At 39.4% G+C, this 27,050-nt stretch overlaps 2 protein-coding genes across 6 annotated transcripts in view; one reads left to right on the plus strand and one right to left on the minus strand.

Moving 5' to 3' along the window:
• Positions 1–7,422, minus strand: part of GNPTG (N-acetylglucosamine-1-phosphate transferase subunit gamma) — a 454,757-nt gene extending 447,335 nt beyond the window's left edge. The window contains exon 1 of one of the 2 annotated variants that reach the window (XM_044089544.1): positions 7,063–7,422. In XM_044089544.1, coding sequence (XP_043945479.1) covers positions 7,063–7,123 — 61 coding nt within the window. In that variant the 5' untranslated portion in view covers positions 7,124–7,422. Of the gene's footprint in view, positions 1–4,792; positions 5,050–7,062 lie in introns of those variants that run through there. The other variant, XM_044089545.1, reaches the window with a different exon arrangement.
• Positions 7,423–7,449: 27 nt separating this feature from the next.
• The window catches only part of TSR3 (TSR3 ribosome maturation factor), a 154,744-nt gene continuing 135,143 nt past the window's right edge, over positions 7,450–27,050 (plus strand). The window contains exons 1-4 of one of the 4 annotated variants that reach the window (XM_044089541.1): positions 7,450–7,533; positions 11,066–11,262; positions 11,436–11,652; positions 26,004–26,197. In XM_044089541.1, the coding sequence (XP_043945476.1) occupies positions 11,139–11,262; positions 11,436–11,652; positions 26,004–26,197 (535 nt within the window). In that variant the 5' untranslated portion in view covers positions 7,450–7,533; positions 11,066–11,138. Of the gene's footprint in view, positions 7,534–11,065; positions 11,263–11,430; positions 11,653–26,003; positions 26,198–27,050 lie in introns of those variants that run through there. The other 3 variants (XM_044089539.1, XM_044089542.1, XM_044089543.1) reach the window with 3 other exon arrangements.

Here is a 27,050-nt window from a genome sequence, read left to right on the forward strand (position 1 = left end):
GCCTCCCTAACCCCCCCCCCCCCAAAAAAAAGTCACTGCCTATGCATCCCACTGGTGTTAGACTGGGATGAAAGCAGAGGTTCATACTGCCACAGTCATGCGTTTCAAGTGAGTGTTGACATACATACACATAGCATGCCTCCTCACTCCTCAACTCTACCCATCAAAGGCAGCTACCTGTATATGTACCCGATATGAAACTGAAAAAATAATGATTACAGTAGTGTATTCTACTTTGTTGTTCCTGGACAGTACACTGCCCCTACACAAGCTATAGTAACCTTCTTTGTACACCTCTGAGGTCTGTAAGAAAAGTAAAAGAAACAATGACCACACTGTCCTCAGTCCAAACAAAAACTGTAATATCCTCATGTGCAAACCTCTATGGTTTGACTGTAATGAAAAGTAAATAATTAGCCACAAGTCCTCCCATAACATACAGCAGCTTTCTCTAGACTTACATCTGAACAGGGCTGGTTTTAGAATGGGTGCAGTTGGGAGCACAGGCCATTATCAGCTTTATCCTATCAGGGTCAGCCCTGTTCAGGTTAAAGACTGTAGTCAGAAAAATTAATACATTTTTTCTCGTACTTCTCCAATTAGCAACAGCTTTTGTGGGGCCCTCACACAGTCAAAGATAATTAAGGGAGCCCCTCTGTATCAATTTATACAGTCTAGGGAGGGGAGACCACCAGACTCCTTGAAGATTGAAGTGTCTGAATCTTCTGTGATATATTGTATGCATTACTTTTGAAATGTAATTACGTGTTCACTGCATTTTTCACTGATACCCAGAAGAATGACGTACCAGTCCTGGCATTATTAGGTGTATGCCAGAGATAACAATCAGTAATACTTTTTACAAACACACACAAAAGCCACAGCAATACTAGCTTTGTACTTATTTCAGCAAATAGCAATATATTGTGCAACACTGGTACTATCACACCAGATCACTGAATGCTGTTTAGCAATTGTCAAACAGCAGCATTGTAAGTCACTTTTATTTACCTTGTTGAGGAGTAATGCATACCTGTCACTGCCTCTGATTACACAGACCTTCCTTGATTTTGATCTGTCCTTCGTAAAATTTTTGATTCCCTAATAAATCATTCAGGGATACAGACCGTCAATAATTCCAGGTATCAGAGATTTATACTTCTTATTGTCCAGAAAATGCATATTGATGCAAAAGGTGTTATTCTATTAACTTTTTAAACTGAATTATTTATTATAATATTTACAACACGTTCCTGATTTTGAGCCTTTATTCTGCTATTATGTTTGGTATTATGCTGACGACTTCTGCAAAATAGTTGCGAGTTGTGGTACCTGGTGTTCTACCAATATTTGTAAAACTCCCCGAAAAAAAAAAAAATCCCTGAAGATCGGAAGCATCAGCTCTTCTTAAAATACAAGGTTTGCACTCAAATTAGTAACTCCAGCCTGCTGATCTTTCTACTGCTTACCTTGCCTTATGTTCATTATCAGCTTTATCCTAACAGGGTCATACCAGAGTTCTATTTTGGTTAAAGAGCATAAGAAGGAAATTAATGCATTTGTTTCCTCATTTTTCCTGTCCATCAGCTACTTTTCTGGGGGCACCACACAGTCGAGGATGATTAAGGGGCCCCCTTGCAGCCACAGGTATTGCAGGTATTTAAACCTGGCTATGTTGTTGGTTTTAGTGGAGAGAATATCCACCAATCGGGGTTTAACTAAGCCAAGGCTCTATGAGAGTGGTAAAGTATTTAATGGGATTGTGAAGCCAGTTACTTGATAAAACACTGTTGCAATAACCAGAGATATGTTTGAATTTTAAAGGAGATATAAATAATTTAGAGATATTACCCACCTGGTTTATTAAGTATACGCACCTGCTGTACTAGCTTTTGTTAGTTTGACAGACATGTTACAAGATATCAAGATAAATAACTTGCCTAATACTGAGACTTCATCAGATAAAAACACAGTAAAAAATCATGTTTAAATAGTACATATGCACGAAATGCAAACATTCAATTGGTTGAATAAATTGCTCTCAATAAAACCCCTCCCCCAGCTTAAATTTACAACACTACTGGTATAAAAATATTACTAAATAATAAATTATTTATACATATATATATATATACATACTTAAAAAGTATTCTAAGATATATACACAATATATATGTCATTATACATATATATATATATATATATATATATATATATATATATATAAAACTATAAACATTGACAATATTCTGTCAAAAGGTCTACAACTTTCCTAACCTAAGTAAACTTTTTAATTTTAAATACACAAAATAGCTATTAAGTCATTTAAGCCTTGATAATGACAAGCATCCAGGCGAAGTTGTCAAAGCAACTCTAGTCTTTCAAGCAACAAAACAGATGGACCCCCCCCCCTCAAGTCTGTGGAGACCAAATCTATTCCTCTAAACTTGAATTCATGGTTAGGGCGGTCTCTAGTGTGTCTGGCCAAAGCATGTTCTTATTTGTTTTTACTTATACAGTACTGATGTTCATAAACACGTTCCCGCAACCTCCTGTTGGTCTTACTGATGTAGAACGCGGGACAGTGTGTACACTTGGCCAAGTAAACCCCCTGTTTAATTTGGCAATCAATTTTAAACCTCATGCTATATTTTTTCTCACCTACAACAAACGTAGACCCAATATCCATGTATTTACAAAATCGACATGTTACACTTAAACTTACCTTTCCTGGTAATTAATGGTCTAATATTCCCTTCCAAAATTTGTTTAAGGTTGGCCCCCTTCCTGTACACAGTCCTAGGGCCTACAGTAAATTTCTCCCGAACGGATATATCCTGGGTTATTAAACCCCAGTTCTTGATTATAATAGACTTTATGCTTAAGGCATCCATACTGAACGTGAAAATAAAACTGTAAGGGTTTGGAATTACACTTTGTATAGGTGCAGAAGTATTAACCGTAATCTCTTTATTCAAGATTGGTCTATAACATCTTGTTTCTCTATTAACCTGAACTTCACTGATCAGCTCTAGTAACAACTTTTGAGGGTAAACCCTCTTTGCAAACATGCTCTTTAAAAATTCACACTCAATCAAGAAGTCATCCCCTCTTGTTGTCATATGGGCCGCTTAAACCAGCTGGCCCATTATGACATATTTTTTCTGTGTAAAAGGGTGGAAACTTGAAAAGTGTAGGAAGGAGTTTGAGTAGGTCTTACTAAAAATTTTGGATATATAGCAACCATTTTGTCGGTCCTCGGACAGATCTACATCCAAGTATGCTATCCTCTCCTGTGACAAAGTCTATGTAAATCTAAGGAATGGAGTGGTGGAGTTAAAATAATTAAGAGTTTCTTGTGCTTTAATTACATCACCTTCTATTAGGATAAAAATATCATCCAGGAACCATGTATAATAACATATAGTTCCAGACATTAAAATATTACTATTTAAGACAAATTCCTTCTCCCAGTAAGCCATAACAAGGTTGGTGAAGCTGGCCCCACAAGGGGACCCCAGAGCTACGCCAACCTTTTGTAGAAAGAATTTGTTATTGAATGTTACGAAATTATAAGACAAGATAATGTCTAGTAACTGTTCCACTACATCCAATTCCTCCTGTGATGCTCCATTAGTACGCATTGTTGCTGTCGCCCACTATATACCTTGTCCATGGAGTATAGAGGAGTAAAGGCCCTTAACGTCTACAGTGAAAATTTTTTTTCCCCACTAAATACAATTTTATTAAGGTTGTCCAAAAAAGATCAAGAATCTTTTTTCATGATGTTACCTGCAACCTTAGCGCATGCATATGTCAAACTATTTCTAGCATCGACTAAAGGACGCATTGAGGGTTCCTGCAAACTTTTATGAATCTTCGGGATTCTGAATATAATTGGAATCCTAGGGGCTGGCATAATTAAATAATTGTAAAGCTGTACATCAATTTTAGCATCTATGAACATGTCACTGATAAAAGCCCTGATTCTCGAATGAGCAAGGTTCATTTCATTCCTAGTTACTTCCTCATACGTGTCATCTGTAATAACTTTCATCATCCTTTCAATATAATCTTCCATGTTTATAATAACCAACTCACCCCCCTTGTCTGGTTGCATAAGTCTACCTGGAGCCTCTTTCAACAATTTGAGCATACTTTTGTCATCCTTGTTAATGTTGTAACCAAAACTTTTCTGCTGTATATTCTGTTGCAAGGTATTATGAATATCTAATTCACAAATCTGTTCATATAGGGCTAAGACAGATGTAATGGGGGTGATACACACTTGAAATATAATAATCACATTTAGAAATACTCTGCTGGCCTAACAAGACTGTAAGGTACAATTTTTTCATGAATAATTTCAAATCGATTAATGTTTTTTGCAATATCCGCCCGTGATGTAGGCACAAAAGTGTACCCTCTGGACAGTAAATCTACTAATTCACAGACAATATCCATCCCAGAATAATTAAATATTTTAAAATCCTCAGTAGCGGTAGTGTTGTTGCCTCACAGCAAGAGGTTCTCCTGTTCGATTCTTGGCTGGAGTGCGGGGAGTGCCTTCTGTGTGGAGTCTGCATGTCTTCCCCACGGTTGGGTGGGCGTTCGAAAGACATGCGTAAATGGGCGTGCCTTCATTGAAGGTTGAACGTCGAGCTGGCACCTCTGCGTTCATGAAAATCTACTGCCAATCATTAACGGACCGGAGTCCCGCTGTGGCAACCCCTAACCGGGAAAAGCCGAAAGACAACAACAAAATCCTCAGTAGAATTTAAGACCAACTTACAGTTTGTAACTATATTGCAATCAGCAGCTTGCAAAGGGGGAATTATTTCCTCCTGTTCCTGCTCTTGTTCTGCGTCTTCCACCCTTGTTGGGGTACATGGTTAAGGGCTCTGTTCTGAAAATTTGTGCCATTTGTATAACCTCGTGGTTCCTCCGTTGACTTTACACTGTTTGAGGCAATACGTTCGCTCCTCCGGACTACGTCTGCCATTGTTGCTCTATTCTCATCCCTAGGTGCGAGTTGTTCTGTCTGTGGCCCACTGTTCATTGGCCCACCCTTTTTCTCTAAACCAATCAAATGATTGCCTTGGGAGGGCGGTGGTTTAGGATAGGTTGTTCCCTGGCTATAGTCTTTAGTGTCTCGATTAAGCTTTTTGGATTTGGTTGTTTTAAGCTTAGCCAGATATTGGTCAATACTGTTATAAATCCGTTCATAATTGAACCGATACCTCTGAAAATCCCGGTCTGTCTTGATACCATTGTCCAAAACACCAGTTTCCTCAATCAGGATGTTAACCGCATTCTGTTAATGTTTACACATGAGTTTGAGCAATTCGAATTAATGTTGATCAAAAAGTTTCATCAGGTCTATATGGAAAGGTGAACTCTTGACAAGCCCCGTAGAATACATTCCCAGAAATAAGCAAATTCCAACTGTAATTTCCTTAGTTTAACTAATTTTTGATCATATTGGTGTAATTTCATAGACAGATCCATACTCTCACTGACCGAGAGCTCCTGTGATGACCCTTGATATGTCTCTTCAAAAAGAGAACGGTCTTTCGACCCATCTGCCGAATTCAGGAGTCCCAATGAACCCAAGTGAGATGTTATTTCCTTGCTGGCTGGCTCTCTCATCAGCTGCAACTGTGTTGGAGCCACCGCTATCTGAAATTCTTGAGCCGGTACCAAATGCTGGGAATGAAACGTCCGGTCCTGGTATTACAGAATTAGGGGTGTTAGACTGGACTATGGTAGAACTGAATGCTTGCATTTCGTGCATATGTACTATTTAAACATGATGATTTTTTACTGTGATTTTATCTGATGAAGTCTCACTATTAGGGGAGAAGAAAAGCAGTGGATTTCAAGTGTATTTGCTTAATTAAACACATCTTTATTCCTGGAGATGTAGCTTGGTTTGTTTCAGTGGATTATCTGTATTCTGGTTAGTTGGTTGTTCCTTTTCGTTAGCTTTTCCAAGATAAATAACTTACTGTGGTTGGGGGGCCCCCAGTGACCGCAGGGTTCGCTGGTGCCTAAAGCCGGCTATGGTAATCCTTATGGTAATGCAATTTAATTTTTATGTAATACAGGAGATTTATATTATTGTATACCTATTTAAATGAAATCGTAAAGTTGACAGACAATATAAGTAAGCTTGACTGGCTTTATTATACTCTACTTGCTTACCGGCCATTACCCGCAGGAATGAGCGTGGCCAGAGTGACTGACAAGCCTAATTCCTGAGATGTAGGGTTACTGCCTGTCCCTCTTTGAGAGGGACAGTCCCACTTTGGGCCGTTTTGTCCTGCGAAAAAATCTAAAAAATGGCAAATGTCCTGAGATTTTAAGACAAAAAATATTTGCTAATTTTTCTTTAATACTTGTATAAAACACTTATTTTGTATCTGAAACACCTAAGCATTATATGGAATACTATAAGCAGCTGAAATGCTGCAAGAATAAGCTTTTATTTGGGGAAAACAGTGAAGTTCTGTCTATTGCACTGACCGTGGGTATGTCTCTCCTGTAAAATTGTACGTTTTTACAAAATGTCCCACTTTGGACATTTGAAAAGGTGGCAACCCTACTGATAAGCAATGCAAACTATGTGACATTTTTGTGTATTAATGCTTCCAACTTTAATGCATTAATCTTTGCACTCGCCCGGGTTGTAACTGAAATTGGGTCTCCGGACTGGTTCACTTCTCCGATTAACAAACTGAAAACAGCATAAAGTACTAAGTTTGTTAAAATGGATTTTGAAATGCTAAGTGACCTAGAAATTTTAGACAAAGGCTCCGAGACCCTGAAATTTACACAAACGTCGGAAGTATCGAGGTTGAACCTCCTAATATATGGACTAGGGATGTATACTAGGAGAAAAGCAAACAACCAGTAACCGTTTCCAACTAACATCTGGTGTACGCCGCGATCTGTATAAAAGCAAATCTGAATAAATCCAAGTTTAATTAAACCCAAGCCCAACAATAAATACAAGAAGGTTGTATCCAATAAATGATGTGTTAGGAAATGTACGGTACTTACAGACTGGAAATAACCACGTAAAACCTACACATAAATGACTGACTTGCAAGCCCAAATCCATGTTTACAGTGGAGCAAAGAACGATGTGCCAAAGCCGGAAGCGGTTAGCTGATGTCTCACGCGGTGACAAAGTGTTTATTTGATGTTAGTTCATGACATTTTCTTAGGGTAAACCAAGCAAAACTAAAACGTCCACTTAGAAAAACTACATAGTACGAAAGGGCCACACTATAAAAACCTGTTCGCTACTGTATTACTTAAATATTAATAATTGATAAATTCCAACAACGAGCGCTAAACAAGTATTGAGGGACTCGAAAATGTAAACCTCATAGTTTGTTTTAAACGCGCATGCCCACCTGCCATTTGATTAACCCGGAGCTGGAAGCCGGTTGGTTGTACTGACGTCGACTAAGGCATGTGGGAACTGATTAGAGTAAACATTAGCTTTTCTCTTTACATGTGTTCAAGGTATAGGGCGCTTAATGTTTAGTATATAAAAACGCAACTTTTAATAGTTGCTAAACGTGTGATCATTGTGGTTCTTTCTTGGGTTTCAGTGTCTTATGCAAACTCTGAAAAGAATAGAAAGCTGTGGTTAGCAATCAGTTGCTGTTGTTTATGTTATATCCAGATACGATGTTCTGATTAGGTCTAGCAATACTGCGAAAAGAAAAAAAAGTTTGAGCTAGACACTTTGACTATCCGTGATTGATTTACTTAAAATTCAGTAATTCTTCAAGTCTAACAACGAAACTAAATAAAGGACGAAAAGTCGGAAAATATAACTGATGAATACATTGCTGGTCTGTCCGTCTTTTTATAGATGGCCTTTGTGGTGCACGTGACAAGTCAGGAGATCCTCTTGTTGACTAAGCATTCTCTTCCGCTGTACCTGCTTTTGAGTAACTGTTTTACATCTTTGTCAATCATCTGGCATGAAGGCTTTGAAATAAAAAATGCATAACAAATAATGTTGAGTCATACAATTTAATTAACAAAACATTATATAAGTATGAAACAACACATTTTAACAATGCGGTGTGTTTTTAAAGATTTTAATATATTTGTTACATATTTTGAGAGCCGCTGTTCCACATTTGGAAGACCAGAATTAGTTCAGTAGAAAAAGGCCGTCCTAGGACAAATGCAGAATTTCTTCTTACGTTTGTTGCGTTTATTATAAGGGTTTTTCTAAGCTTACAATTTTCCCTGGATTTCTTTTTTTAATTTGCCTTCATAACGTGTACTCAATTGTTGGGTAAATCTGTAGCGTATGAAAGTCTTTTTCTCCTCCTTTAAATTTTGTTCATCTCTGTCTTTAATGTTTGTACAGCCATATGTTAGCTAGGCCAATAGGTAAAGCATATGATGTGGCATATATATGAATTTTGTTTCTGTAATACAGTTTACACTAGTAAAACAAGAAACATTGCAATACAGCAACATTTCTGGAATACAGTGCATACTGCAACGTTGTTGTTTTTTTATTCATTGCTTGAGAATAAAATAATTCATGACATACTTGGCCACCCACATTAGGCATCTGTCAGGACCAGAAACAATTTCCAAGGAATGGGCTAGTGTGGTTCATAACATACGCATTGTAGATCATGGCTTCTTAGGCAGTTCTTATGGGTGTAAAGGCGCATTTGACTATTATTTACTGTTTGTTTGATATGCATCACTTATTTTACGTTTTTACATCCTGGCCGTTGTACTTATGAAATGGTTAAAGTTTTCATTCTGTGGATTTTAAGATTAACATGTTGCAAAATGTTTGCATTATGTAGTGATGTTGTGGAGGGGCTATAACTCCAAACCCCCCAGTACACATCTGTCTCTTACACTTAATGCTTGTATGGCATAACCTTTTCTCCTTTCTTAGAGGTTATCCCTTCAATACCTAGTCACAAACTTTGCCAGAGTTGCATACTTTGCAGGCCAGTATTTATTTTTTTTCCCTATATGCTTAGGTGCAATCTCTTGTGTATTTGATGTTAGTACTTGTCTAATTCTTTTCTGGTATGCATAGCCTGCTCAGTACGTCGGTATTAGCATGTCGGTAGACAGTTACAATACTCTGATTTGAACTACTTATCACTGTACTGGTAATAATCTCACTTGTGGAACATTTTTCTTTTCATTAAACAAAGTAGTTGATGGTTCTTAAGAGATCTATGTAGTTAACAAGTACATAGCCACAGTTAATTTTTATGAAATCCCCAAATTCCAGAAGTTAAGGTTAATCCTTCTTTGCGCATCTGGGAATATTTTCCTCAGTAGATGTCAGAATGCAGAACTTGAACCAAGCATTTGTTTAGTACTATGAAGCAATTCTGTGCCAAAGCTCTTAACACCATAAGGAGAAGTTTCATGAGGAAAGATCAACTGATCTTCAGTTAAATAATGAACAAGCACATTGCAGAAAAGTTTCAGACATTTGTAATTCAATTTCCTAATTTTTCTCTATGTTCAGAGTATATCATTTTTGTAATGATTGACCTAAATGATTTAAGATTACAAGGTATAATAAAATCAGTTATGCTAATTAAGTGAACTATGCTGTGTTTCAGCTCAGTAACATTTGTAGTAGCAGAGCACCCAAAGTAGCGTTTCCCTTTGCCTCTTCACCATTTTAACAATATGTGCCTTGTAGTGTGTCCTAAGTCTTGCAGTTCTGTCGCAGAGAAATATGCATTTATTTCATCTTAAGGTGAAAACTTGCATATTCTGATCTTCACAGAACTTCATCATGGTGCTGACAAGAAAGCACCCTGGCACCTTATAGTGACCCACTGAGCAAGTGTTTTTGGTTTTGGAGAGACCAGGACTTCTCTGAGGTGATCGGGGGGTGGTAATACATTGGGGGAAAGTTAGAGGTAGATGGGGACATAACATTTTAGAAGAATGTGTTACTGTTATATATGTTACTCTGAGCATTGCTGAGCATTAGCTCTAAAATTTTTGACAGCTGAAGAAGACTGTTTTTGTATTTAGCAGAGATAGAGAGACTCCTTAGGAACCTACTTTTGGAAGATTTGATTTTGTTTCTAAGTTCTTTGCTGAACTTTTTGAGTTTAGCTTAGGATGATGGAATATTAAGTTTGTTTTAATGGGCTGTGAGTTTCTTCCTCTTATTGTTTAGTTTGTTTATGGTAGTTTCTCCCCATAGAAGTTTATTCCTGAATTTGTCATTGTATTTAGATGTTATGGGGACTGATGCCTTGATGCAACCTTTGAGGTAAGCATAGAAATCTGCAAATGTGGGAGCATGTGAGATATGGTCATTGAAAGTGAAGAAAGTGCTTAAATATCATCATGCCATCGGTTAGCTTAGAGCAGTCTCTGAACTCTTAAGGGTTTTGTGGTAAGTCAGGTTTTACCTTCATAGTGAGTTTTACCGAATGGCTGTCAGATTTGACCATTGATATGGTAACTTTAGGTGTTGAGCATAAGGTGGCAATATTGGTGAGAACCAGGTTCAATATTTTTGAATCCCTAGTTGCGTCTTGAGTGTCTACTTCACCTATTGCATGTCTTTGGAATGTGGGGGGAACCCATATGAATACAGGGAGGATATGTAGACTCCACACCGAAGGCCACAGTGTCACCTATTGTCAAGTGTATATAATTGGCAAAATTTTAGTTATTATGATATAATAATAGCCATTACATTTCAGGCAAAAGATTAATGTTTGTGCATAGTTGCTTATATTTATTTTATTTACATTTTGTTGACCAAATTAACTCTACCGGCAAAGTCCATCTTCAGGACTGACCTATGAAAAGTATAACAATGTAGTAACAGATATTTTTTTGCTTTTTTAACTTGTTTGGCACTCTAACATAAAACAAAACAATGGATTTTTTGCTTAAATATGTCATTTCATTTTTCTTTTCCACCAGTACTGAAAAGGTATGCTATCCACAAATGTGTACTGTTTGGCAGTGGGTTGGATGAGTAGGAGTTACAGCCTGTTTTGTTTTTTATCTTGTGCAGTCAGCTATGCTTCCAAAGCAGTAATTAAGAAGAAGCAAGAGAAACAAAAGTGTATTGGATTTTTCTTAGTATAATGGGTCGAAAAAAGCAGTATCAGAAACCTGAACGGATGTCAACCAAGGGGAAAGAAATTCGACATCGTCAAAAAGGAAAGAGTTTGGAAACATTTACAGAGGAAGTGCATGAGGCTTTACAAGGTACTGATTTATTCACTTGTATGCCTGATTCTGTTTGTTTATATAGATCTACAAAAGTGACAAGTATAATAACCATATTTTTGTAGTCAGTAAATTTTGTAAAATGCAATGAAAATCTGTTTGAATTTCAACTACATCTTTCTTATTTGCTTATGTTTCCACGATAAGTGCAGTCAGCATTCAGGAAGATGGAACTGATGAATGTGATGTCCCCAGGAAACAATTTCCATGTGCCCTTGCCATGTGGGAACTGGGACACTGTGACCCCAACAAATGTACTGGAAGGAGACTTGTTCGCAAAGGTTTTGTGAGAAATCTGCGTCTCAACCAGAGGTTTAATGGACTTATTCTCAGTCCCATGGGTACGAAATATGTGTCACCAGCAGATAAGTATGTGTTATACCTGTTTTGATTTCAGATAACAACCTGTAGTATGCTTATTGAGACTGCATGTGCTGCAAGGTTTTGTAAAAGCAGGAGAGAAAATGTTTCAAGTCGCACTGCTTATGCTGCGTCTTGTAGTTCAGAGTTTGATTCTTTTGTTCACCATTCGCCTATTGTGTTACTCAGGAAGTCATTTAACCTGACAGACGTCCCTGACTTGAGTGCAGAGAAGGTTCACTTGCAGCAGTGCTCTTACCAGTTGACAAATACAAAGTATTCATATTTTTATTTTTATGCAGGGGTATCAGTGTAGGAATGCATGACCTAGATTCTAGTCAGAGCTGAGTCAACATTCTGGTGTAAATTTGTTTAGGAGCAGAAGCACTTTGTAGCAACAGTGGCAGTGTTTCTAATAAAGCATGTATTTAAAATTTGGGTTAAAGCACTCAAGTTGCTTTTGTTTTTAGTAACTGTGTGAAATTCGGAGGCCAGACAGCCTTGGCCAGACAGCCTTTCAGATCCATAACACAAAAGATGTTTCTGAGCATTTTTACAGTTGCATAGACTGTAAATGTAGGCTGAAGGAATCAAGTTCGGACTTGATGAATATTCTGTGATAAACCAGTTACATTGCTGTGATCTTAAGGTAGCGCTGCCAGCACAAGGAACAGTATGAATAACAAAACAAACTCTGCTTAAATAAATACATACTTACAATTTAATGAAAATGCCTTTGGTTAGCAAAGTAGGCTTAATGCATCTCTGGTTCTCAGCCAATGTTGCATGTTTTGACAAGTCAGCAGTATCTGTCGGAAAGCTGTGTGTCTACCCCCCCAAGACTTTGTTTAAAGTGTTATTTAAGGAAAGTAAGTTTAAGGGAAATTTGTTTCCCAGTGCTGTATGAATTTATGCATGTTTGAAATGGAAGATCACTGTCAAAAACAGAGGACTCCAGACGGGAATAGTATTGAATTTCACTGTAAGCAATCTGATGTAGTTGTATGGCTGCCTATGATATCAGGAGAAAGTGTGTGTGTTGGCCTCTCCTGGGGTTCCCTGTTTTGTCACACAATGGATAAGCTGCAGGTGCGTTAGTTCTGTCATCATTCGGATTTTTATCAGAATATGATGTATCTCAGAGTGTTTTCATTTCTAAATATAAAATTGTTTTATGTCCCAGCACCACCTGTTGATTATGCATTTCATGACAGTATATCACTTGTGTTGTATGGGGTGGCCACGGTGGTGCAGCATTTTAGCATTGCTGCCTCATAGCAAGAGGTTCTCTGGTTCGACTCTTGGCTGGGGTGCCTTCTCTGCAGAGTCTGTATGTTCTCCCTGTGGTTGTGTGTGTTTTCTCCAGGTGCTCTGGTTTCCTCAACCTTTCCAAAGACATGTTGCAGGTGGATTGGACACTCTAAATTGGCCCTAGGTGTGAGTGTGTGCATCTGTATGCCTTCTGTGGAAGGTTGAGTGCCGGGCTGGCAACTTGGCACTGTAAAACTTCTGGTTGTTCTGCGGACCATTGTTCCGCTGTGGCGACCCCTAACAGGAAAAGCTGAAAGAAGAAGAATTATGTTGTATGCTTGCTCAACGAGAAGACTCATAAAACTAGCACCTGGTGGTAGTAAGAAAGTGAGGCTTTTGTCATTTCAGTTAAATGAAACATATTTCACTAGAAGAAATTTGCTTACATTTCTTGAGAGTTTTTATCAAAAAAAAAGAGCAAAACTGGAGGGCTGGCTGTTGTGTAGTTTATTTAAGGGGTGGCTTTAATTTACTGGAATATTCTTGTTAGTGTAGAGGAAATACAAATATGTTTTTTGTGTTCTTGCTGACTGCTGATATTCATCATATCAAGAACATTATGTAGGCACTGTTTGGGATCACTTTACAGAATTAGCTTGTATGTGGGTCAAAAACTGAGAATATAATTCAGCTGAAACAGGGTTGTGTTATTGTGCTGTATGAACCTTTATGATATATTGTTTTGCTTTTCTTATATTTCTTTGCTGAATGGATGTTGGTGCATAGGATCATAGGAAGTTACTAGGCTATTGGCCTTCAGACCCTTGCAAGCCTAGCCAAGAATTTTAGTCCATGTTCCGACAAGTCAGCACCCGAGATGTCCCTGTCCAGCAGGGACACAGGTGGAATCCCAGGGATGTATTTTCTGTTCCCCATCCAGTTATCCAGGTTGCACTTAAAAAGGGTTAATGAGATACTCTGCTTGATGTGGAGAGGGAGTCTATTCAATCTGTCCTGCAAACAAGTCCTGTTGATGTCACAGATCGGGTTGAGGTCGCATGTGTGGGTTACTCGAGTGGAGCTAGACTTCTAGACTTGCAGATATGCAGCAGTCTCATCAAGGTCACCTCTGAGGAGTCTGTATGAAACAGAGTAGAGGGATGGGGAAACAGAGTATCTGTCTGTGTATGGTAGGTGTTTGAGGCTCTGGATTCTCCTGGTGAGAAACCTCTGTGGTCTCTCCAGCTGCTGCATGTGCTTTGTAAGGTATATGCTGAAAAGGGCATTGTACTCAATAATGGGTCTCATAGCCTAGTACCAACCTATGAACATATCTGCCCGAAGGCATTTATAAGCATAGCCAGAATGTGTTGGTTTTTGCCGCCCCCTTAGATTAGTTCCCTGTGCCTCTGTCCAGCAGAGCCACTGAAGTGATCCCCGAGGTAAACTTTCTATTTCCCATCCACTCGTCAAGGTTTCTTTTGAAGAGTGTTAATGAGGAGCTCTGCCTAATGTAGATTGGGATCTTGTTCCAAAGCATGGGAAGTCTCTGGGACAGGAATCTATACCTCCAGCACGTCCCATTTATTGTTGTGGTGAGGTTTAGATCCCTAGAGCATGTGGCTCGAGGGGATAAGGTTTCCTTTAGGTGGAGCATGTCCATCAATTCTAGGTTGGACACGGCCTTGTATGTCAGGCAGAGATCACACTTTGAGCTCGTGTAGGACGCAGCCTGGGACATCGTCCGGTCCCATTGATGTTGTGCTTTTGGCTTTGGAGAGGGCTGTGTTAACCTGAGTGTCTGCGATTTCAGGGACTCTACATTCTTCTGGTATGGTTATGGGCCTTTTTGGGGGTGAGAGGGGGGTTGAAGTTTGCGCTGAACTTGTCTGCCAGGATGTTGGCGATATTGGTCAGTTCAGTGTATTTTGTGCCATGCTGCACTAACTCCGAGCAGATCTGCGCATTGCCACTTAGATTCTTGACATAGCTAAAGAATGCCTTGCGGTTATCTTTGGAGTCCTTGGCAATTTTTCTTTCAAAGCTCGCCTTGGATGATTTTATGAGGGATCGTAGTTTCTTGCTTATACTGATGAGGGATGTCTTCCTTTCTTGGGATTTTACTCTTTTCTGTACTAGTTTCCTCCTCCTATTGTATAGCTTGTTTATGGCAGGAGTCCACCAGACTGGCTTCCTTTTCTTGGAGGAGTGAGTCTTGGTTTTGCTTGGGATGGCACGATCCATGCATTCTTGTAGCTGCCCGTGGAATGCATTAGTAAAGGATTTTGCAGCTTGGACAGTGTTATCCTTCGGTATGGGGGCTTTGAAACTTTCCACCTTAGTCTTAAGTATCGTGAAGTTTGCTTCTGAAAAGTTTTTCACAGTGGTTTTCTTGTCCGGGGGTGGGGTCAGAATATGGATATCCAAAGTGATTTGTTTATGGTCAGATCTAACCAGCGAGGGTTGACCTCTGGTGTGAAACACCGGTCACCCATGTTGCTGATGACCAAGTCCAATATGTTGTCACCTCTGGTGGGAGTGTTGGCCAGTTGAACCAGGGCATTAAATTCTAGGAAACGTTGGGCAAGGGAGTTAGTACTTGAATAGTTCTCCCAGTTAATGTTTGGGTAATTGAAATCACCCAGTATTAGGGTGTTTGGTAGGACCTTTATGTTTCCCAGTGTTTCCAGAAGTGTGGAATGGGGGTCCTGGGACATGGTGGGTGATCTGTAGCAAGCTACAGTTTGAATTGCAGTTTTGTCCATTGTTGGTTGCACGTGGATGATCTCTGAAGCATCGTGCTTTGCCACTAACCTGGAGGTGTGGGTATCCTTGATGAATATGGATACGCCCCCACCTTTTGTATTTCGGTTTGGGTTCTGTGGCCGAAATGTATGGTATGAGTTGTAGCCTGGTAGTGCTGGGGTGCTCTCTGGAGCCTTAAACCAGGTTTCTGTTACTGCACATATATCGATTTTCTCCATACTGAGGAGTGCCTCGAGTGCATGCATTTTGAGGTTTAGACTTCTGGCATTGAGTAGCATTGCCCTCAGTTTTTTGTTACTTGTGCTATTTATGGCGGTGGGTTTGTCTTTTGAGCCTTGCCTAAAAAAGGCAGTATGGGGGTGGCAAGAGCCTTGACCAATGTTCGAAAGCCTAAGGGTGACAGGTACAAGCTGTCTCTAGCGAAACAGCGTGGCTTGTCGAGCATGTCATCCCAGGTGGACAGACACTGGATCCCCTTTGAATAACACCAGAAACGTAGCCAATTGTTGAAATCGAGATTTGTTTTCTTTATACCATGGTATCATTCTTGGTGAGGGCAGGATGCTACTCAGGGTCAGGGTCATACCGGCCTAAGCTACGTGATCAAAGCACTCTTCCATGTTTCTCTTCATGTTGTCCAGGGAGGTACGGCTCAGGTCATTCACACCAACATGGAGAATAACAGAGTCATATTTGTACTTGTTCTGGAGGGACCTGAGTGCTTGTGTTATGTGGCAGATCCTGGCACCCGACAGGCAGCTAACAGTAACCTTCTCCTTATTCAGCCTAGTGAGTGGGACGTCAGTGTGCCTGACTATAGAGTCACCTATTACTAGTATGCTGGGTATGTTATTTTGCCTTAAGGGCTCTGATTGCATGGCACACTGGTTTTGTGAAGTATGTGTTTCATGGTTTGTGTTGGGGGGGGGGGTTACTTGGATGTTTGCTTTGGAGGTCTCTGTTGGTTTTGCAGATTTTTATTTAGAGCCTCCGAGTATGTTTTCATATATTTAAGTTTGTTTTTTGCCAGTGCTGGTTTAATGGGTCTATGTAAGACTGGTGGTGTGATGCAAGTATTTCCCTTCTCCTCTTGACTGTCTGATCCAGTCTTGGGTTGAAAGAGCTTAGCCTCTAGTTTGGCTGTATAACTGCATCTTTTGTATGTATTAGTGTTTGGTGGTAGGAGGCGGGGGTTGTCTGTGTATATGAGGCAGTTGTAACATTGCCTCAAAATGCCCAGATTCACCAGTCGGACTGGAGAGTACACCTGAAACTGCCCTTTGGACATGCCTGGATAGGTACAGTGAACTGGTTTACTGGATGGCTGGTAAGGTCGAATAGTGAGCCTTGTCCTTCTGTACATTACAGGAGGGTCTAGTGCTGGGGCTTAGAAGTGCTTGCTGTAAGTTTTGAGCAAGTGCCGGGCTGAGAAATGAATGGCTTGAGTGTTTAAGTTGAAAGTTTGTTTCACAAATCAGCCACAGGTAGAAGGTTTTAAAAATATTTCATAACAAATAATTAAAACAAAAGACAAAACTACTACACCACAGAGATATCTAAGAGTTTGGAGATCGCACAGAAACTTAAAATAATACAGTAGGACTGGTCTGATTTCAAAGAAAAATACCTAATTAATCTTTACTAGCTTTAACTATTCTTACAAGAAATCACAGTGCTAAAACTTACATGTGAGCATAAGGCAGAGTGCTGATAAGTTGGATGTCCAAAGTCAAAATGCTCCAAGTCTCTTGTGAGAAATAGTATTTAAACATTACTAACAAACAATAACGCCCTCCCAAAATTACATCATTTTTGACACTTAGGTTTTCCCAGTATTCATATTGCATCATCTTAACACCTGGTCTGAGTTCTCAGGCCACAAACTGCATTATTTAGTAATCTAACACCTACTCAGAAACTTACAACAATACAAGACATTTCACTTATACATTCTAGCAGAAACTAGAGCAATAAAGCACCTTCCACATCTAAATTCTGGTCATAAACATTAGCCTTAAAACAATGGGCATGAAACTTTCATCCAGCCGCACTGGAGCCAAATTCTAACATGAAAGGGTCACAACATGCTTCACTGGGCCAGTAGAGTGCAATGTTGTCATATATTTTGCAGTTCCACATTTCACAGTATTCTTTACACTCAAGAAACATGCCTGTATTTTACATTTATTATCAAGAAAACATGCCTGTATTTTACATTTATTTACAAATGCTAGAAATATATATCAAACTCTATTTGACTAGGCTGACAGCCTTCGCCCATCTCTCCCCAATCGTCACAATAGGCATGACAAAAAACAAACTTTGTGAGGTTGAGTGTTTGCAGGTTGCCAGTGTCCTTGTTAATGAGGTTCATGATAATCCAGTCCATGGCCTTGCAAATCAGGCTAGTTAGGCTGATGGGTCTATAATTTCCTGGATCGATGGAAACCACCTTTGTGCAAAGGGTTGACAGTGGCTGTCCTCCACTTGGCCGGGACGAAGCTGGTACTTAGGCTTTTGGTTCAATGGAGTGCATAAAGGTACTGCAAGTTCCTGCCTTAGTTCATGGAGGATGCAGCCTGGGATGTTATCGGGTCCCATGGACGCTGTATATTTTTGCCTTTGAGATGGCAGTGATGACTTGTTTCCTAAAGATAAAGGGAGGGTGGCAGGTGCTGGGGATGTCCTGATACTGATGGAGGGACAGAGGGGTGATGCTTTCACTGAACCTGTCTGCCAGCAAGTTGGCTATATTTATGGTGTTTGTATATGTGGTGTCCTTGACCACCAGTTCTGAGCAGATCTGAGTGCTTTCTTTGAGATTGTGGACATATGTGAAGAAAGCCTTATGATTGTCTTTAGTAGATGTGGCCAGTTTGGACTCGAAGTTTGCTTTGGAGCATTTCACTAGTGCTCTTATTTGCTTGTTCAGGCTAAGGAGAGATTGCTTCCAATTATATACCTGCTCCTTCTTGGTCCTGGACAGCAATTTTTTCCTTTTATTATAGAGTTTATTTATTGCAGATGTCCACCAGACAGGTTTACACTTCCTTGAGGAGGAGGATTTTGTCCTGTCTTTTATTCCTGATTCCATGCAGCTATATAAATGCTTGTATAGTACTTTGGTGTAACATATGTGCCAGTTCCTATGGAGGGGAGGGGGCTGTATAGCTGTTTATACCTTCCCTCAGGAGGTTGTAATCAACTTTTTGAGTCTAGCTTGGAGGGGAGTCAGGGGAGATGGTGACTTCGATAGTGACCACTTTGTGGTCAGATCTTACCAGGGAGAATGACACTGTAGGGATGCTGCAGTGGTTACTCATGTTGGTTAATACCAAGTCCAAGATATTATCACCTCTTGTGGGGGTGTCGACCAGCTTGTCCAAGGCATTTGCATTGGTGAAATCAAGAAATCTCTGGGCATTTGTGTTTTGGCATGAGTAGTTCTTCCAGTCTATGATATTTAAAGTCACCCAGGATCAGGGTAAAGGGTTGAATCTGGATAGATTCAAAGACGTCCAGGTAGGTGGAGGGGGCCTACTGTTTGACCAGCCTGGAGGTGTGTATGTCTTTAATACATATTGCAGCTCCACCTACTTTTGATTTGCTGCCCATGGTTTTGGCTTTTTTTTTCCCTTTTTAATGAGTTGTTAGCTTTCATGGAAACGTAAACCTAGATGTATCCCAAATGTTACTGTAATTGTGTATAGTTCAAGACAAACAGATACTGTTTTGCAATGGATTTGAGTAATGCAATCTACTTGCAGAGCTATGTCACTGTAAAACATTAAAACCTTGAAGTAGCTGGTGTCATATCAAAAGGTGATCTGATTTTTCATCTTCACTGCTTGAGATAATGATTGCTGTGTGAGCTGTGTTTTAGTCTGAATGTTATTACAACATATTTTCAAATAATCTTGGTGTTTAAATGATTGTAAAGTACATGCTTACAGTGTGATCCAGACTTAAATAAACTGTGATCTGAGTAAGTAGTATTTGTTGGTGTTTGAATGGGGTATAGTACCTATTTGAAGTCCTTCGCTAGTGATGGATCATATTTGTTACTGGGAAAGTCCAACTGGGCATAGAACCCTTTTTCAGGGGAGGCCCAGGTAGGAAAGCTCTAATAACTAGATATTTAATACATGTACAACAATACACAATTAGTAATACAAGTATGATGACACAAATGACAACAATGCAGTATTTACATAACACAAATGAGGTGGCCGATGAAACAAACAATACAATATTTACATATATAGGTATCCACAGTTTTCTGTAACTAGCTGGTTATCATTATTATGTTTCTGCAACGTTTACAACTGGAGAGCTTGCTAGTTTAAGAAGAGAGCTACAATTAGGCTTTGCGGATGAGTCAATGTTAAAAAGAGGTGAAGGGGATAGTGGACAGTATGGAAGAAGAGAGGAGGAGAGAGAAAGACTAATAGGAAGAGAAAGAGGATGACCAGAAGAAGAGAAAGGATGAGACTTATGTCTGGATTGATGAAAGTACAGTGCCAGGATTGGGTGAGAATGTGTTTTAGTAAGTGCTTAACATGTGAGTACCACATATCACTAATGTCCATTGGAATTTTGTTCCAGGCTTTGGCTCTTGAGTTTGAGTATAGAGAGTGTCTTAACAGACTTTTTGGGTGTAGAAATTTTAAGGAGTTCTTTTTGGAGGAGCAAAGGGGTTGTTAAGGTTGGTAGTGATTAATAGTACAGCCATAAAAATAAACAATAGCAGCACTCTGTGAATTGAGGTGGGATGAAAAGAATCCTATAGATGTTCACCCACTGTACTAACTTGCTGTCATCCTCTGAGGCTGCACATCCTTTGGATAAATTATAAAATTTTAGTGATGCAGTCCATCAGTAGATGTGCATAATGAAGGCATAAAGGCAACCATTACCAAAAGCTTATTTTTTTATCTATAGTCCTGCAATAGTTGTGAGTTTAGGTAGGTGTGACTTCCACAAGTCTAGGATTATGCCAAGGTACTGCACGTAACCCTAGAGTAAAGTATGAATCTGCCTTACACTTCTTTATTGGTCTGTTGCTCTATTAGCTGTGATTTTGGAGTGCTGGCGTATACTACAGTCTGGTTGGCTGTTTATTCTGAAGTGTTGGCTGTTGTGGAATTTACAGTAGATTAATGCTTTAATCAACATTTGTGCCTGTGCCCATTGCTGAATATTGTGACAGCTGGCATTTGTACACAACAAAAGTAAGGGAAGTTTGCTTTCTGTGATTGGCCTCAACTAGCTAGCGAAGCTGATGTGTGGGGAAGCTTCCAAATTCATTGTACTGTCTTTCTTTTTTGCTTTTTCTAGTCTGGCCAGTATTTTCACAAAATGGTGTTTCATCACATCAGAGTAAATGTTGTTCACATTTACCCTTATTTGGGTTGAGTACCTGATTCTGTCAGACTCTCTGGAGGCAGTGTAGTCTACACTGTAACAACTCTTCAATGTTCTCAAGACATTGGCACACTCCTAGACCTGTGGAAGTCACACCTAGTGTAATCTCAGACAAGGAGGTTTCTAGGGGAAATATTGAAGAAAAAGGCTTGCATTGATCCTCTCCTAGGAGAATGATTCAAATGATGGTGGTGGAAATTTTTAGTCAGATAATGAAAAAATCATTTAATAGCCAGAACATCCATGAAGATAGTGGAGCTGCTTATCTTCTACCTTAACTACTTCTTATGAAAGGTATCATGTACATGTAAAGAAAATCCGGTGGTATGTGAAAAACATGGAAGAACCAGAAGGACCAAACAGTAAAATTCTTTAATTTGCTGTCCTTGTTGACATGGGAATTACAATGTGGGATACAATAACTCTTGTTAAACCCAGGTCTCCCATTTTTTCCTCCTCTCAAAAAGTCATTGGCAGGAAAATACAGCATTTTCTGCACTCCTGATTGGGAACAAGTGACAGGTTTTGTCATGGCTGTTATGAGAGAGTTTATTTCTTTGCCAATTGGGGCTTAAATCTCTGAATTGGTCATTTCACTTGACAGCTTTCCAATACTTCATATTGGATTTAGCATTGGAAAAGTTTCTTCTCTCTTTCAGTCTGGCGTGAAGGAAGAAGCCTTAAAGACAGTCTGCAGATTCTGTTGTGAGATTTCATATTGCCTTTGTTGATTCTTTTGCTTGGGCTGCAGACTGTGGCATGTGCCAAGACACAGGATGCCTTGGCTGAGTATTGTCTCCTTTAAAGAAGAACACAGGGGGGGTATGTTTTGCCAACTTTCTTATGAACTGGTGGATGACATACTGAAGAAGAAGCAGGCTCTGACCATTGTGGAGAACCTTTAGACTTTATAATCCCTCTTGGCCTCTTCTAGGTTAGCCAACTCCAAAGAGGAAAAACTTCCCACAGATCAAGGTGTCATGTGAAGCATTACATAGTCTTGCTCCTGTATTGGCCAAGTCACCCAAAGGACGATTCTGTTGGCCTAGCAGTTGCGTTTGTGGCTCTGATCTGGCACTGCCCGTAATGGTTATTCCCCCAGTTTGCCTCAATGTGGAGAGCCATCTCAGAAGGTTTATGGGTTCTAGACACAACTACAGCCTGCTTTATCTTAGAGCAGTTACCTAGACAGAACTCGAGTCAGGCCTAAACTCCTGAATCAGGATACAGAGCCGGTCCCTTTCTTGGAACAAGACCAGAGAGTTGGCTATTACTTTTTGGTTCTTAATGGGATAGTTTATTTCTGCCCATTCTTGGACCTTAGCAACTTCAGTAAGCACATCTAATATGTCATGTTCCAGATGGTGACTCTTCAGTGTGTCATGCCACTTCTATTGCAAGGGTACCTTGCTCTGGCATTTGATGTCACGGGGCTTGAAAAATGCCTTTTGACACAGCACTGTCTAGTGTCCACAGAGAAAATTGTTTTAATTTGTTCTGGGAGGAATTCACTTACACTGCACATACGCCTATTATCTAGGATGTTTACCTGGGTGTTGGCCATGGAGAAGGATCACTGTTTATTGTTTTACTTAAATGGTTAGTACTGAAGGACTTCTTTGTAGTGTCCCTGAGAATGTACTTTCCACTGGTTGCAATTAGTGGAGGTAAGGTAACTATAAATTAGTGAAAATTCTTTCTGATTAAAACTCTGTCTCGCTTATGACTCTGAGAGTTGTTTCTTATTTGGTACTTCAGGGCTCAGTCTTATGATCCTTTTGGCTGTCTTCTGACTGCTTCCACCATACGTATGATTCAGCCCAACTGGTTGCCCACTAAGGATGGCCACCCAGTGTTATAGCTATATCTGTATCAGTTGAACTGAGAGAATTTCATCCTTGATGAGGTCTACTGGTACTTTCCACTGCCCCCTGTGCCAGGAAAGCCCTTCCTCCAGTCTTAGTTGTTTGAGTTCCCTGTAAGTCAGGCAGATATGTACTTGTAAACAGTGTAGTTGTCAGGTCTTCATTGCTTTTTCTTGATCTGTAAGGAGGTGTTCTTGTTCAGTAAATTGGGATGCTGTAGCAGGCTGAAGAACTGGGTGCACTTTTATAATGTGTCGCATGGGGTACCAGTATGCAGTGGCATCAGGCACATGTACCCTTGAGCATTAGAGCTTCTGAGAAGAACAGCTGCCACAGGGGGATGAATATAATTTTTTTAAAACCCGGTTTTCTTTTTCTGGGCTTTTTAAACTGGATGGTGGTATCAGTGGAATAAAACAATGTTCTAATTTAGACCCGAAGTATGAAAACATCGAATGTTCTAATATCAAACCCAAAACAGCTAACGCTGAAAATAGCGAAGCTGCAGAACACCAAATCTTTTCCTAGGGAAAGAATTTGGTTGGCTGTTTCTGTGGCTTCGCTATTTTCAGCACTGTGGTGGAAAGTTACGGGTCGGGTTCAGGTAAGTGTGCGATTGTGCAGACGTTGGGGTTACGGTGCGGGTTAGGTGAGTTAGGGTTAGGGCGTGGGTCAGGTGAGTGTGCGATAGTGACAGACCTTAGGGTTAGGGAGTGGGTAAGGTGAGTGTGCGATAGTTATGGACCTTAGGGTTAGGGTTTGGGTTAAGGTAAGTGGATAGATAGTAATGTGTGTACGGTTTAGTATAGGGTTAGAAGTAGGGTTTTGTGAAGTGTATATGTGTGGTTTATTTATTTATTTTGGTGTGCTTGTGTTATGTGTGTGTTTTCTTAGAAAAGTGATTTTTTTTTTCTTCCCCTGCGAAAAAAATCTCTGTTCTAATCCTTCGATGGTTTTGCACTTCCAGGTTAGAAGTTCGAACATATGGTGTTCGAACTTTTGCCGTTTCGTCGAACTGATATAGACCTGAATAAAACATTTAGTTTCCAGTTATATATAAAAATGAAAAATTAATACAAAGATTTTTTTTGTAGCTCTTGCCTCCTATATTTTACATACTGGATCATGATTTTTTAGGCTGTTGGGAATGAGAACATGTACTGAGTGATATTATGTGATTGGTAATTTTGCATTGTAAAGTCAAAGGTGATGTAGAATGTTGGGCGAGCTCTATTTTAAGATTTACATTAGAGTGGGGTCGATGGACATAAAATCTGTCTCACTGTTATACAAACTGTTGATGGATTCACATTTGAATCCCACCATGGTATTGAAATACATTATTATCTAGCTGTCTGTTTTGGGGGTAAGAAGCATAATTTTGAGAATGCAACCTCTGTAATGTAACTTGAATAGGCTAGTTATTGTTAGGGCCACAGTGGTGCATAATAAAGCCAATAGTTGAACCTTTCACCTTGTGTTTTTTTCTCTCCGTGCTGTGGGAAGACAAAACACTTGTTACATTTTCACTTAAAGGGTAACTTCACCTAGATGTCAATTTTTGTTTCTCATTACAACTGCTTTTCATTTCTTTTAATCCAAATCCAAGAACCGAGTGTGTAAAGAAAATACAAATATTAAGTTTAATGTTTTCTACCTGAAACTATTTATGCAGTTTCTTTGCATGCCAGTTTTCACTGTTTTTTTTTTTTTAATATGTTCTTTCCTTTTAACTTTTGTTACCTTATCATTGACATGGGAGAACTGTAGCTCAGGGCACTGATTCTAGCTATTGGGTAAGAAAAAAGTCTTCAGTCTAGGTACTGACTGTAGTTGTTTTATGTGTATCTTATCAGTCACAATCCATTGTTACACCTCAGATGGTAAAGGAGGTTTGGAAGCCCACTTCACACCTAAAGTTCACTTGCACCTTGAGTTAGTAGATATCTGCTAAAAATTAGACTGTTATTTCAAGAGACAAATGCTATTCTTGCTAGAGACTGTCAAAATAGGTAGTCACAGTATTGTCACTGTAAACCACTAGGGAAATGGACACCATACATGTTCTCAGTGTACTTTTGTCCTTTTAAAATTATATCAGAGGCAAAAACATGAAATAGCATCTGCACAGCAGCTCCATCAAGCCATGTGCTGTAATAGCAGTAGTCTTGCATAGAAGAACAATATATGATGAAAAACATTTGCTTGGGTTGTAAGTGCAGTTATTCTTTAAAACTTCAGTTTTGTTATACTTACTTATTTTTTGATGTTAGGAAGGGAGGGATAATAATTTCAGTATTGAACTAAGTCATCCATCTGTCATGCTTTTTGTTATAAGTACTGCTTTTGTACTAGTTGGATGTAATGTAGTATTTTACTTTTCAGATCATTTGAAGTTGTATTTCTTTTTGAAAAGGTCAAGACTTAACTGATGGCTTTAATGCATTCAGAAATGATGGAAGTCTGGAATACATTGCTGTTTTAAATCAAGGAAACAGTACAGTATGGGTCTTTCAGTGTGTGCATTGGTTTGTTGTAGGTGAGTGAAATCATGTTTGAATACATTTTCAACCCACAGCTATGTTAACAATCCTGTATTCAAAGAGTAAGTATGTTATAGGTGGCAGAGTACCTCTCCACAGAGGGTACTGCAGTCCCTGATGGTATTATAATCAAGTCCCAAGTTCACTGCAGCAGGAGGTGAAGAGCAATCCACTTTGCAACAACCTACTTGAGGATTCTACATTTATAGTCAGTCTGCCAGGAATGCCCGTTGCAAAGTTGGCTGTTTGAAGGATTCTCCAATCTTTTGTGACAGTTTTGCAATGGAAGCAAAATGAAGAAAGTGAACATAGTCAAGTTAGTGTCTTTAGACTGGGAGTATGTTACTGTAATGAAAGAAACAAGAGGTTTTGTGCTAACAGTTTCTGAGTATTTTTAATATGTCACCCCATGCTAGCATCTTATCCCTGAATTTGTTAAATATTACCTTGGGAAGAGATTTCCTGTACCATTTAATGGTGATAATAGATATATTTTTTCCTTTAATTGCAGGGAAATAATAGCTCAGAGTGGTGTGGCAGTTATTGACTGTTCCTGGGCTAAGCTGGAAGAGACACCATTTAACAAAATGAAGGGTAGTCATCCCAGACTTCTGCCTTACTTAGTGGCAGCCAATCCAGTCAATTATGGTCGCCCTTGCAAGCTGTCCTGTGTAGAAGCATTTGCTGCTACATTTTGCATTACTGGTAAGAACATAGTTTTCATATATGCTTTTTTTTCCCTTATAGCTGCATTAAGTTCAGTAAAATATGTATGCATTTAAATAGGGAAGGTACATGTTACTACAGTCAGATGTAATGAGGGAGAATTTCTTGAGTGCCATGCGATTTTTAAATGTCTGTACATTATACCAAAATTCACAGTGTCATTCTGGCGTTGGCTTTAGCTGTGTGTGACAGCGCATTGCATGACGCTTTGCCATAGTTACCTCTACCAGTAGTTAACAGGTGATTCTGGATAATGTCTTCCTCCGTACAGTATTTCAGCCCATCGACTGCAATTTGACTAGAGATGGTCAGTGAGGTCATTGAAGACATGGGTCTTAACACTTTGTACAGGATTTTACACTGCCTTATTTTTTTTTTCCCCAGACCTGGCACCAGTGCATACACCAGGAGTGGACACTTTGTATCCCGGGAATTTTTTTTTTGCTGATTTTATCTCTCCGTTCGGATCCCCATTTCATCTGCCCATTTAGACCACTCTATCATTTTTTCTTGTACAAGTATTTTGTTTCTTCTAATTTTAACATTTTTTTTCTTATGCAAGTATTTTCTTTTTCTGTAAAGCCCTCAGAGTATAGAAACTTTCCTAACTCAAGTTTAGAACAGACTCAATGGCAGGGTGGCTCCCCAGTGGTTGAAGAAAGAAGTAGTCCACAAAAACACAAAATCTGACTGGGCCAGCAAAAGGCATAGAAAGTGGACTGTGTTACAGACATAAATAAATAACATTAAGAATTTACCTTGTATGCCTCTAGTCAGGAACAACGCTTCAGGATGTGCAAACAGAAATTTTATTTTTACAGCGCTGGGCGTT

The sequence above is a fragment of the Protopterus annectens genome, chromosome 12.part0 (genome assembly GCF_019279795.1).
Source record: "Protopterus annectens isolate FY-2018-M chromosome 12.part0, PAN1.0, whole genome shotgun sequence".
NCBI lineage: Eukaryota > Metazoa > Chordata > Ceratodontiformes > Protopteridae > Protopterus > Protopterus annectens.